This window comes from Triturus cristatus, chromosome 2_1 (genome assembly GCF_964204655.1).
Source record: "Triturus cristatus chromosome 2_1, aTriCri1.1, whole genome shotgun sequence".
NCBI lineage: Eukaryota > Metazoa > Chordata > Amphibia > Caudata > Salamandridae > Triturus > Triturus cristatus.
This window is the reverse complement of record NC_140581.1, coordinates 796,028,976-796,043,783: the sequence shown is the minus strand read 5'-3', so window position 1 is coordinate 796,043,783 and position 14,808 is coordinate 796,028,976. Positions and strand designations below refer to the sequence as shown.

General features: G+C 42.2%; 1 protein-coding gene across 1 annotated transcript in view; it reads right to left on the bottom strand.

Annotated features, from left to right (window-relative positions):
- SHC3 (SHC adaptor protein 3) overlaps positions 1 to 14,808 on the bottom strand; it is a 440,401-nt gene that overhangs the window by 130,904 nt on the left and 294,689 nt on the right. The window contains exon 4 of the mRNA XM_085632814.1: positions 14,445 to 14,564. Coding sequence (XP_085488940.1) covers positions 14,445 to 14,564 — 120 coding nt within the window. The remainder of the gene's footprint in view (positions 1 to 14,444; positions 14,565 to 14,808) is intronic.

The window sequence follows — 14,808 nt, the reverse complement described above, 5'->3', positions numbered from 1 at the left end:
TTCAAAATTAGATCTGGCTAATGCCTACCACCAGATTGAATTAGAACAGGAATCACGCCATTTCACTGCTTTTATTTCCCCATTAGGAACATTCCAGTATAAACAGATGCCGTTCGGACTAGCTTCGGCGGCCTCAGTTTTTCAACTTGTCATGCAAAGCATGTTAGGGGAAATTAAGGGTGTTCTTGTTTTCCAAGACGACGTGCTTGTACATACAAAAGACATAACATCACATAACGTCTTGCTAAAGAAAGTTTTTGAGATTTTCAAGGATCGTGGAGTAGTTGTGAAACCTGAAAAGTGCAAATTTCTTAGTGATGAAATTGAGTACTTGGGGCATCATCTCTCAGGAGAAGGTATCAGGCCTAGACAGGGTCTGTTAGACACCATTATTGATGCTCCTATTCCAGTTGATAAAACAGGTGTCAAATCGTAATTAGGGTTACTAGAATATTACTTGAAGTTTATCCCAAATTATGCCTCAATTGTTCGGCCAATTAGATAATTGCTAAGAAAAGGTGTTTTATTTTATTGGTCTGATCAGTGTGCTACAGCTTTGAGCACTGTCAAAATGCAACTTGCCAACAGTGATGCTCTTAATCCCTATGATCCCTCTCTATCTACTTGCATCACTGTTGATGCGAGTCAAGTCGGTTTGGGGTGTGTTGTCACTCAAAACTCTCTGGTCGGCAAGAATACTATTGCTTTTGCATCTAGAGTTTTAAGGGATGGGGAACTTCACTATTCTGTGATCAAAAAAGAGCTGTTGTCCTGCCTTTGGGCCATTGAAAAATTCCGTTCATATGTCTGGGGAAAGCGTTTTTTGTTAAAAACTGATCATAAACCTCTAGTTAATATTCTCAGTGCAGGGACGAGCAAATGTTGCTCACCAAGGATTGTCAGGATGGTTTCACGTTTGATGCAATATCAATTTGATGTAGTTCATGTTTCAGGTGGGAGAAACATTAGAGCGGATTTTTTATCTAGATTTCCAACTAGTGTGAATAAGAAGGAACCCCTAACAGAGGATGATGATGATAATGATTCGGATGATTGTTTCATTGCCGCAATTGACTTATCCCAGCATAGTGTGGGTACTGAAGAAAGCTGGTTAGATGCTCTTTTCTCAAGATGAGCTTCTTCAACAGGTGTGTGAGTATGTAAGATGTGGTTTGCCAAGAGAGCGTACGTTGCAGCACTACTTGCAACCCTTTTGGAAGGTGGAGTCAGAAATTTCAATTGAGGGTGGTGTTTTAGTCCGTGCAGACAAACTCATTCCTTCACACTGTTTAAGAAAGAATATCATTGTCAAGGCACATGAGGGACATTTAGGTTTGACTCTCACAAAACGAAGAGTCCGTGATTGTTTCTGGTGGCCTTCTATGGACAGTGACATTATCTGCAGGAGTGTTGACAAAGGTTTGAAGATTAAGACGCCCCCCCTTCTTCCCATTGAATGTCCTTCTTCTCCTTGGTGTAAATTAGGGCTAGATATCATTGGTCCTGTGGAAGGTCTACAAGGAGGTTGTCGTTTTATTTTTGTCTTAATTGATTATACTTCAAAATGGCCTGAATTGAAACTAGTTAAGGATACTTCTTCTTCAAGTGTGATCACATTCTTACAAGAAGTGTTCATCCGGGAAGGGGTTCCAGACAACCTTGTGACCGACAATGGTACTCAATTTATCAGCTCAGAATTTGATTCTTTTTTAAAAACATGTAACATTAAACATGTACGTAGTTCATTATATCACCCACAGTCAAATGGTCAAGTTGAACGTATGAATATAGTGGTAGGAGAATGTATAAGGTGGGCGAAATCTTCTAACTCAAATATTGACAACGCTATTAACAGTATGCTATGGTTCTATAGAACTACTCCCCACTCGACAACTAAGATTTCACCTTTCGAGTTATTAAGGGGACGAAAGGCTAACACTTGCTTCAAGCCGGGTTGGATGAACAAGTGGATTAAATCCTTTCATGATATTAATGACCTTATGAACATTGTAAAAGGGAATGTTAGGGCTTCCCAATTTAGACAAAAGGAATGGTTTGATGAGAAGAAGTCTGCCAAGTTGGTGGAAGTGCAAATAGGGGATTTGGTTTGTGTTAAATTCTCTATACATGGTAAACAAGCATTGGCATAGCCAATAGGTCTCGCCTTTGGGACCTTATAAGTGTTTAACCATGCAATAGTTGCATAACTAAACACTTATAAGGTCCCAAAAGCGAGACCTATTGGCTATGCCAATGCTTGTTTTAACTGCTGCAATCTGTTGAAGCCTCACGGAGAACATCAAAGCGGCCGCGAAAGTGAAAGTAATCGCGGTAAAGCGCAACGCGCGCGCCCCCGCACATGCTGTGCAGGTCTAGGCTGGCCTGGTAGCACTTTTTGGAGCCCTCACAAAATGTCTCGCCAGACCAGCGCATGCGCTGGGTCAGGCGAGACCTAAAAAGGGGTGAGTACGTTTGGGCTACCTGTCCATGAAAATTGTTAAAGTTAAGAATACATCTTACAGCGGGGGGGGTGGTCTAACAATGTTGATCCTGCTACATCTCATAAAATCGTTGAATCTCATTCTTCTCTGAGAAGAAGCACAAGAATGAAAATGATTCCCAAACGGTATCAGGTGTGATTACTGTATGCCTTCTTTTGGTTTCATGAAAAGCAATCCACTTTCAATTGTCCAGTTCGTTATATTTATGTCTTTGTTTTTTTTTTTGTTTTTTTATTATTTTGTTATTATTGAGAAAAGGGGATATGTTATATTCTCACTGTTACATTTCCATGGGTTATCTTATATTACTTTACTTGTTAAGTGCTGTATTTGTTACTAGGATATTAAGAAAGAATGTTGGTGTGTTGCCTAGGTGCACAGTCTGGACATTCCAAGTTCTGAACATTTACAGGGCAGTTTGATTTGAGCTGCCTTTGTGTCCGGTCTGCTGTCTCTGCTGTGTAGCTATCCAGTAATAAACTACTACTCCAAGTTCTTGACGTCCAGTTTATTACTACACAGAGCTGTCGGCTTTGGACCTGCGACACCCGGTTCGAGTCTCAGCATCGGGTCAACACCTTGTGATTCTGCATAAATCACTTCATTTCCCCATCCCTATAAACCATGAATGGTGAACTTGTGAGATGTAATAGGTGCTTAAGAAAGCACTGTAGTTCCTTTGCGTTGAGTTTGCAAAAACGCCAAAAGGTGCACAAAGATGTAAAAACAAAGCCTTAACATTAGGAATGTTACTCTATAATTCTATGGGCCAGTACAGGGTTTTCATGACAATTGCCTAGACAATAGTTTCATGTTTAAAAAGTATCATATTTAATAAAGTACTTCTCAGTGCAGTGCTACAATGTGACGTATTTATGTGAAGGCTTCCACGTGCTAAAAAAAGAAACATTCTTTAATTTCTAACTTTTTTATCACAGTTTAAGTGATGTTTGGTCTATGATTTATATAGCAAACATTTTCAGGGCTTGGCTCATGCACGGGCTCCAAGATCTGAGCCAGACCCTTGGCTAGGCTCTGGCTCAGCTCTCCCTCTTCATTTTTTGGCTCCCCCACCTCCAGAAAAATGAAGCCCTAATTCCACATCCTCCTGTTCTCCAGTAGTCACTCTTTCAGAAAAATGAAATGAAAGGATATTGAAGGATATTCAGTCAAGCATACACTTGTGATGGCTGTACATTACTACCAGCCTTATAGAGCTAGTGCCTTCTTGGTAAATCTTTTGTTTCCATACAGGCTAATGAACCCTTTTTTAGAGGAAATGTAGGGCCAGATGTACGACCATTGAATTTTGCGATTCGCAAATTGAGACATATTGCGAGTCGCAATTTGCGACTCGCTAAATTCAATGTACAACAGTGTCTCAGACACTGTTTACGAATCCCAGTGGGGTCGCAAATTGCATGCCTCATGAATGTTAATGAGGCTGCCGCAATTTGTGACCCCCATTGGGAATGGCTGGCACTCCCAGGGATGGTGGCCTGCTGGGGTCAGCAGACCACCATGTCTGGGGCTGCTTTGTCAATAAAGCAGTTTTTTTTAATGCAGCCCATTTTCCTTAAGGGAAAACGGGATGCATTTAAAAAAGAAAAATGTAACTTTTCAATTTCATTTTTTATAGGCAAGCAATGGTCCCTGGGACCACTGCCTGCTCTTAAAAACATTTGTGCACCCATTCACAAAGGAGAAAGGGGTCCCCTGGGGATCCCTTCCTGTTTGTATGTACTTTACCACCTTTCTGAGAAGGGTGGTAAATTGTGAGTGTTTTGCGAACGCAATTGAGGTCGCAAAACAATCATACATTGGGTAAGAACTCACTATTAGGAAGGGACGCCCTTAGCACGCCCCTTCAGAATAGCGAGTCGCTAATAGGTTAGCGACTCGCAAAATAGAGTTAGTACATTGGGCTGACCTATTTTGCAGTCGCAAAGGGGCTGAAATCCCCTTTGCAACCGCAAATAACGGTCATACATCTGGCCTGTAATCTAGTAGCAAACTTGGTGACTGTGGAATTATCATCAGAAGCATCACGGTGAAGAAGGGCCCACTGAGATTGAAAGGTGTGACTTATGTGCCACACCATTTCAAATCACTTTATCTTCCTGCGCTCGGTTCCCTTAGCTTCCAAAATTGGGAGCACTTAGAAACTGGCTAGCTGCTTGAAAATAGTTCAAATCAACAAATAAATGATGCTATGTACTACGTTTTCATCTAGTCACGCTTACAAAATTTACCACATTACAGAAAGAACTTTGATGTTGAGATTTACTGTGTTCTTTATTTACTACACTATGACTAGAGCAAGCATTCTGGAGAACTGTACATTTGGTGTATGAATACAGTCCATGCGCTTTCGTGTATGTTTTTGATACAGAAGAACAATCTAGCATAAAAGCAAGGAAAACATACCCACTGGCTCTCATTCTTTTAAGCAGAGACTGACTATTTTATAGGAAAAGGCTGGTAGGTTAGGGGATATTCCGTTCCTTTTGGACTAGCATGTGTTATTGACTCTCTCAATCTCTTTCAGTAGTTCCTGTCATGGCGGGAATTCCTATTATCCCAACAAGCCAACAGAGCTCTGATTTCGAGATGACGTATTTTGACAAAATGGTTCCCTGTTGTCTGCCCTTGGGTTTAATCCTGGTACCTAAATGAACCTTATTGTATAATCCTGAGCAAATCACATTTCCTTACTGCACTTTAGTTGTCTTATTAACCAAAACTGTGCACTTATAAGTGCGCATGTGTGTTTGGCTGGCCATCCTGGGCCGGCCAAACACACATGCACACTTATGTTTCTCCAAACTAGCTGTATTGTACAGCCGAGTTGGGTAAACCCCACATACTCCCATGCACTGTCTGAGCGGCAAGCGAGACCTCTCAGACCAGTCCTGGTGCTGCTCTCGTGCTAGAGAACAGCATCTGGATTGGGTGGGGAGCCTGTGCCCTGAAAGACCATCCCCTTCTAGCTTCCAGGACGGAAGCTAGAAGGCAGCTTCTGCCCTCTTTAAAACATTGCTTAAACAAACAAATATAGAAGATCTCATGGAATAGGGACAAGAAAGACTTTAGTAAAAAAGCAATGTGTGGACAGTCATTGACTCCTATAAAAAAAAAACTCACCCGCAATCATACTTAACTGCTTTAATGAGATTCTGTTTTTTAAATCAAGTTGCTTCATGTGCGTTTCGGCCTGTGTCAACCTACAGATTGCTTTCCAAAATGGTCAAGGAAACCTCTGTGGTCTAAATGCAGACTTTGTCATCAACATAGGGAAAGTGTGACTCACATCTTATCAATTTGCTGTCAGAAAAAAGGTTAGGATGCGGCATTATGAAGGAAGCACAAGCAATAGCTCTAGAATGACGCTGTTCAATGTTTTCAATGTCAGAATTGAATTTTATGGCGGCTTTGAACAGTTACTCCTACACTTTATACTAGGTATTATGGAAGCTGCATTACAGGACATGATGTGGAACAATAAGGACCATGAGAATAGGAAGAGATATGAGGGAAATGTTTTGGTCTGACGCTGCTTGGTATCATCTTTTGCACTTTATAGCAAACTTTGCACCAATTGGAAAATGTGTAATTGTGAGAAAAAATGCCAATTGCAAATGTTGCAGTGTAAGGGAGGTTTAGTAAATGTTTTTTTTTGCTTGATGTTTTTTTTCCATTTTAGCAAATGTTACCTTGTGACACATGCACTTTATATTTGGTTTTATGGAAGAGGCAGCGTAAGACGATAGGTAACAATGTGGAACAAGAGAATATGGGGCAATACTGCTGTCCATGAATGAGCTTACCTTTTCTTTGTTTCTCCTTTATGCTACCCTTGCACTTTTAGCCTACCTTGCACTGTCACATTTGCACTATATATTTGGTTTTATGAAAGAGGTAGTGCAAGATAAGATGGGATACAATGTAAAACACGAGAATACTGGGTGATACTGCTCCCCTGAAAGAGGTTATTGTTTTATATTTCCGTGGATCAAAGGGATTCACAATGTTACCAATGATTACCAATTGATTTGGTTACAAATCATTGATAGGTTGCCGACAACTAAAAGGATGTATCCCAAACAACTTTTACAAGTGGCAGACAAAACAACTTGCACCTCCCATTTGTCCCTGAAATAATATATGGTGCACAACCTGCCAGTATGTGCTGCTCCTGGATACCATTGCTATGCAGAAAATATAATTTCACAAATATAGTGGTGCAACCAAAAAATTAGACATCCAATCAAGTTGTCGACTTTTCCGTTTCTTCTTTATTTTGTATTTCAGAAAGTTTATATGTTCTCATTGTTAAAATTCAAATTGTTACAGCCAGAGCCAATGCGTTTCGTTCACGACCGTAAACGTTTTCAGTATGTTCCTATTCAAATACCAATCATTCATTGCTGATTCCGCTAACACCATTACACAGTCTCCTATTCTTTATATTAGACTAAGTAATTCATCAATTCATAATACCAAAATGCATATCTTCTACCCAAATCCTCACATTCAGGACTAGGCCCACCTCATTATGAACACTTGAATCTATATCTAAATGAGAGCTCGACACATAAATGGCACTCAGTAAAACTTTTGCTGGTTGGTACTTGTGGAAAAATTGACAACTTGATTGGACTTTCTCAACTTCTGGGTGTACCACTATATTTGTGAATTCCTCAAAGGATGTAGAAGAGGTGGAAGAGGTCCCAAAGCCTTTGTGAATGTTAAATAAAATGTTATCTGAGAGTGGGCAGTGGTCCAGAAGTCCACTACCAACTCTTAAACAAATTCTAAAAAAAGTACATTGCTTTTTTTAAATGCAGATCTGTTCCCTTTCATGATAACAGGCTGCTTAAAAAACTATATTTAAAAATGATCACAGACATGGTAGTCTACAGACCCAAGTAAATCACCATCACTGTGATGGCATCCAATTGAAATGAGTCGGAATTTGCTACCTACCTTATGAATACTGATGAAGTAGGCCAAATTGCAACGCACTCCAAGGGCCAGATATATAAACATTAGGAATAACGATTTCCTAATTGCAATTATCTCCAACCTGCAATTAGGAAATCGGCATTCCTAATGTATGAAACTGTAAATTTCCAAATAGCAATTCCTGGTAGGTCACAAATTGACCTGCCTCATGAATATTAATGAGGTAGGTCACAATTAGTAACCTATTAGGAATCACCGCCATCACTGGGATGGTGGCCAGCTTGGGTCAGCACACAACATGTCTGTGATTGCTTTTAAATGAAGCAATCTTTTTTGTTGTTTAAATACAGCACCTTAAAGGAAGATGGGATGCATTTTAAAAAAGAAATATAAAATTTTAAGAGAAGGCAGTGGTCTGTGGGACCGTTTGCGAATGGGTTACCACCACTTTGAATTGGTGGTAAAGTATTAATGTTGGGCAATCGGAGCTCGGACACAAAACATTAAATCATACTACTGCAAATTGGTATTTGGATAGGACACCCTACACATTCCCCTTCCAAATACTGATTCACAAATGCATTTGCAATTGCGACCTCAAAAAAGCTTTGTACATCTGGTCCCAAATGCTGATTTTGCAAACCGATCTATTAGTGCATAGGTTGGTTCGCAAAATCACATCGGATTTACAAAAAGTCGATGCTCAACTTGCAACCACTTTTTTCAAAACCAATTTTAATACAGCTGAGCCTTTATCTGCCTGTCTATCTGCCCTGTCAAGTGGTGCCAATCCAGTCCTGGGCCCTTGAAAGGTGACTTGTGCTGTACAGAACCAACAGAATCGATGCAGCAATGACTTTGCCCCGATCGGAACCAAGGCATTGCCCTTCGACTCCAACACAGGAGCCAATCGGCGATAATGCCTTGACGGACAGCGCATCTCGACCACGATGGACTGCTCAGCTCAATGACTATGCATCGCCAGCAACGAAAAGGGGTCCGTCGATGAAGCTTTCATCAACTTCATGGATCGGAACTGACGCACTAATTTCTAACATTGGTGATCAGCGATGAGGATAGGAAGTCGGAGATTTAATGACTTGGAGAAGAGGGGCTTGAACCAGCCCCTCTTCTCCCATGTTCTCCATTGGCTGGCATCGTAAATGCTGGCCAGCCACTGGAGAAGAGGTCAGTCACTCCATTTAGGCCCCGTCCTTGTCGGATCGGGGGGCGTGTTTTTTGCGAGAAGTCTCAAGGAGGAGACAACAGCAAAACACGCCCCCGAATCCGAAAAGGACGCTGCCTTTCTCCGAGGCATTCTCTGCCTCGGAGAAAGGCGGTGGTGTCTTCCGGTGCCCTAGCTTGTAAACAGACTCCGTGTCACTGAAAGCCTGTAGTGTTCTGCCCTTTTTTTTTTTTAAAGATTCTACATTATACATATCTCTTTTTGAAACCCAGGAGTTTACTTTAGTGAGCCCTTAGTGTCATTGTATTGGTTTTACGTTAAATTTGATGGTTTTATCCATTTACTGAACACTGAAATATCACTTTTTTTGTTGAAGATTTATATCGCGCTAGCTCGACCCGAAGGTTTTGGAGCCCTTTACATGAGCACCAGTTATGTCACACAAAAACGAATACATTTTTGGTAGGCACAGGGAGGAGATTAAGTGATTTGCCCAGAATGCTGAGCCGACGCCGAGAATGGAAACCGACCCCCCAGCACCAAAGTCAACAGCGCTGATCGTCACGCCACATCCTCTCCCCATTTCACACCAGTGTTGGGTAGAGGCACTGCAGGGAAACGAAACTCTGCTGATGCTTAACGCTGCTGCCTGCCATAGGCTAAGAAGCCTGGATTCCATGAACAGATGCAGCCATTGAGGTGCGAGGAGCGGTGCTTTCCCTAACCACAGTGACTGCACCGGTATGCTGGGATTTCCCCTGGTTGGCTGAGGCCCGCTTTTGGTTGTTTACAGCCTACAGTGTCCTCGAGCAAGTCGAATAAAAATCAAACCCCCTCCCGCCCTCCTCTTGGATGTGCTTGAAGGAAACGTTTTTTTTTTTTTTTCTACAGGGCGAGCGAGTCTGTGCTGGAAAACAACGTGCCACGGTATTTTTTCTGCCCGGTACTTTTGATTCAGTGATTAACCGCATGAATCATAAATAATTACGAGTTGTTGCAAGCACCCTCCCCGCCCTCCCCACTCCCTGTGAAACCCAGGAGTTTACCTTAGTGTCATTGTATTGGTTTTACGTTAAATTTGATGGTTTTATCCATTTACTGAACACTGAAATATCACTTTTTGGGTTGAAGATTTATATCGCGCTAGCTCGACCCGAAGGTTTTGGAGCCCTTTACATGAGCACCAGTTATGTCACACGAAAACGAATACATTATCAACGCCAAGTCTGGCCCTGGCACGGTAGTGCGATTTTTGTTTAGTATCAATAAAATTTGACACTTCAGAGAGCAGTTTCAGCAGAGAGGACAAAGAAGTAATGGGCATGGGATCCAAATACTCATCATGCATATTAGTCTGGGCCACGGGCATTTTGCGATGCTGCAGCGTTTTCCTCATAATTATGGGTTTGCCAAACTTCCCAAATAATGCTCGCATAATAAATCTCGCTTTTGAGAGTGATTAAGCTATTGACATTGTAAATAACAATGTCGTTTCTTTAAATGTTTTAAAAACATAAACAAAAAAAAGCATTTACAATGCAACGGTCTCGGCATTGTTAAAGTTAGAGCTATTGGCATTGCTCATGACAATGCCGTTTCTTTAAATGTTTTAAAAACAAACACATAAACAAAAATAATGTCATGAGCAATGCCAATAGCTCTAACTTTACCAAGGCCGAGACCATTGCATTGTAAATGCTTGTTATACATTTACTCCTGCATCATCTTCATCAACTTGGACTCTTTTTGTTGTTGCACTTGTAATACCTTGTCAGGATGTCCATGGATCTCAACTGCCTAGAATATTACCCTGGGAGTGAGCTGCAGGTGTTCTGCAACGAGAAGGGGCTGGGTTTGGGCAGGAAAGCTTCCAAAGTAGACCTACAGATAGCCCTTAGAGCCTATGAGGAAGCCAGGAGGCTGCAAACAACAACAGAGCAGGAGAACCCTGATCTGAGAGAAGGACTCTCAAGCTCCTGGGATGGGACAGGGAGCAGTGTATCTACCAGGGGCCTGTCACATATGGAGTTGGACATCAACGCCAGAGAGCTACAGCATTTCTGAGCTGAGAAAGGTGTACAGAGAGAGGACTGAAGCTCCCTAAGTGTCAGAAAGTGTCTCTTTTTACATGGTTAGCCCCCACTTTTTGCCTGGAACATGATGTGATTTCGAATTAAAGTGCACTTGGTCATTGCTAACCAGATCCTCAGAGCCAGATCTTTTTCCTAAAGCTGAACCACGATTGACACAACTTCAGCAACCGCTGTAAACTGGGGCATTAGAACTGAAGAGGGCCAACTAGGGCTGCAGCACAAATTGTGCCACATTAGGGACCCCTCACCAAGACCATGCAAACTGCCATTGCAGGCTGCATCTCTTGGTGCAGAGAAAACCGAAATGCCCAGTGTGCCATGCCCACAGACATTACATGAGGCATAAGTAAGTCACTCCTACTGCATGCCTTATTGCCCCAAGGCAGGGTGCACTATACCACATGTGGTCATATCTGTACCAAGCTACCAGAGGGTGAGCACAGGTTATCCTTTAGTGTGCATCTAGCTTACCCTGACTAGGACTGGGGTCCCTACTTGGACAGGGTGCATATCTCTGCCAACTTGAGACCCAATTTCTAACAGGTACCTTTATGTCTGTTGGGTTCTATGCATGGCTGTTTGTCTGCCTGCTTCTTTGTGTCCTTGGGTGACTCCTCACCTCCTTTTCTGGAGGTCTGGGTGCCTAACGTAGTGCAAAGTTACAAAGTCCCCCACAATTTCAAACATTTATTTTTAAACTTCACGAGCTTTCCAAAGTCGAACTCGTTTTTTTTTTTAAAAAGGGCTATTTGGACATCCCATTGCTGCAGGAAACCGTTCTTGCTGCTAAGGTCTGCTGGTAGACTGGTGCCGCCTGTCACCAGTCCCCCTAACAACCCAAAGTCGCAGTCCCTCTTACTATGTCCCTCACAGCATCTGCTCCCCTGCGTTGCACTGTAGAGGACTCTTTGCAGAGCACCACTCACCATGATGCCCACAACCCTGCAACATTGCTCATATCTGCAATGGGTGGGAGGTGCATGCTCCCGGTATGGTTCTCTGCGGCATGATATCTTGCTCACTGACATCTTGGAGCATGACATTTGCTGCTGAGTGGTCAGATACTGGAAGCTTTGCCTTCACTCAATCCAATGATATTGTAAACTGAGCGCATAGAGTTGAACAGATATTGGACACAATTTACAAAACTTACAGCATCAATCCATTGACTCTTTTTTTCTTCAACCCAATTAATACACTTCCCAAAGAAATCTAATGCTTTAAATTAATAAACTTAATTGGTGACTTCTTTGGTGGGGCATTTTGTATACAGATCATTATATTCTATAGGGAATTGGCTGACAGAAGAATCTCACCAATAAAATATTTTTGAAAAACACTGTTTGGATGTAAGATAACTAGTTTATGAGGTCTTTAGTGACTCCATGATGAGGTAAAAACACAGGGGCAATTATTGTAGGTGTCACTACAGCTATCTTGACATGTCTGAAAAGACTTTGAGTGCCACACAAGCCATGCAGCAAATAAGACACGCACAACACACAAAAACATAGGATACACAGAGGAGATTCGGAACAGCCCTTTTCATCCACTGGTTTGTTTCAATAATGCTTTTTAATTGTGCAAACAGTGTTTGGGGAAAACAAATGCTTTACGTTTACATAAACCCTCTCCCTCCTCCCATGATGAGGTGGCACTCTTTCCCAACAGAGTGCTCCTTTCCACCCCTTCCGTGACATGAAGTGGAGCTAGCATCCTCCTCTTGTGCCTCACTGCTGTCGCTATGTTTTGAGATATGAACTTGAAGCTGCCCACCTCTTGCTCCATGACATCTAACGTGCACACAACATTAAATTGTTGCACAATGCAAGACTGCTCCTTCTCAGTGAATGAATGAAGAAGTGCATCAGGTCCAAGCCTCTGCAGAGCCTGCTCCACCTCAAAGCAAATTCTACTGAATGTATTTGTAAATTGTGTGTCCTTTTCTGTAAAAGATGTTGACAGTGTTACCCATTTTTTTTGTGGGGCGGGGGGAGTTTTATATAGCACAAACTCGATCCGAAGTTTTCAGAGCGCTTTACATGAACACCAGTTGCGCTACAGATAGACAGATTCATTTTGTAATTTTTTTTAGGCACGGGGAGATTAAGTGATTTGCCCAGATTCACAGGATGTTGGGCGTCCCTGCCGAGACTCAAACCTGTTTCCCCAGCTTCGAGGTCGACCGCTCTAGCCGTTAGGCCACATCCTCTCCCCTAAACCCAGTTTCAGTGATGAGTTTGTTTAATTTCTTCTGTATATGTGCCATTTATACATTTGCGTGTTCTGAAGATCAGCAGTTCTCATGGACATTTTGTGAAATGCAGATCTCTATGACACCGCAAATAGTCTTTCTCTTCCTAAAGTGACAACTTAATAAAACATGAAACTCTACTCACAGATCGTCATGTGATCTAGCATGGTGAGTGGGGAGGACTAGCTCAGTGACCGTGAAGATGCTGATGTACAAAACGCGCTCTCCCACTTAATATCATAATCTTGCACTTCTTCATCCCAACACTCTCCATAACACTGGTGAGCTTCAGTATCTGTCCCATGAATGAACGAAAGGTCTGGAGTGTACAGTGGCAGGCTGGTCATAGCTAATCATAGCTACACAGTGGTGTCTCAGAATAGAGAGTCTACTTGCAGTACTAACACACGAACACAAAGTTATTTCACAGATGCCATCATATTGTTACATTTCTCTTTCATCTCCTCCAGCCCCTCCTCTCATTGCAAGGTTGCTGAGTGTGAGACAGAGCCCTGCCCCTTACAATGACAATCACTGCTGACCTCCAGACAAAAGAGTCAGTATTGGGATTAATTTAACTCATGGAGTGTTCTTTGCTGGCCTACAACATGGCCTATTGTAATCAATACACACTAAGAATGGACCTCGTGCACCCTACCCCCATTATATGATTCGATGACGTTCTTTATGTCTGCTCCCTGCTCCTGATTTGATGGTTTTCCTCTCTTTTCTTGTGTTTGTCCTGCCCAAGAAGCATTTTAGTCTCACAGTGTTTTGACTGGATGAGTTGTACACTTCCTCTGCTGATCTCATAACCTTATGCTGCAGTGCGTGAGCGAGAATGTATGACGTTACATCGCATACATTCACTATGCATGGCTTTACAACGCGGTCTTTACAACGACCGCGTTGTTACGACGCGTGCTATTACATCGCAAGTCGTTTCAACGACTTGCTGTAGGGGTGCGCTGGATTTAGGAATAGTATTAATTATTATTCCTACTCCAGTTTGTGCAACAGCAGGGAAGGTGATTTAAAATCCAACACATTCCCTGGTGCTGCATGCACCCTACAGCAAGTCGTTGATACAACTTGCGATGTAATGGCACGCGTGGTAACAACACAGTCGTAACGACCGCGTTATAAAGTTACCGTGCTGTGTTTACAGCGTTGTAAACGCTGTTTCCTGTGAGCGACTATCTTGTCATTCTCTGTGTGGCTCCCTCTGGGTTTCTGTGCCTGCCCCTCTCCCCTCCCTTGAGCTCCCATGCTTTTTAAAATGTATTAGCCTCACAACCTCCTCAAATTGTCACTTTTGCTAACCACTGTATTGGTGGGAAGCCATCTATAAATGGATTTGAATCCATTCTAAGATGGCCACCTTTGTGTGCGCATGCATATGCCGAGGCTGTATTTGAATTATTTTTCTTCAGAAAAACCAATACCTGTTTTGAGTCTGGCGTCATCATGTTTAGGCTGTTGGTAGATATATTCAGAGTGATGCTCATCCCTGCAAACTGAAGGTTGCTCTTCCCCAAAATGCTCGAGAGAATTTTGCTTGGCGGCTGTAAAGTTAAATAATATTATTTTAGCATTCCGAAACACCTTTGGAGAGAAATCATCACTTTTACCATTAGATAATTCGGGCATGCAGGTCAGAATGATGATGCAACACTTTCAATAAAGAAGTTGATTATAGATGGCCAATGCTTTCAAAGTGGCCTCAGACTCTGAAATGTCTCTTGGCGTTTGATTATTGATTACATTCCAAAGCAAACTTTGAAACTTGAGTAAATATTTCAACATTTG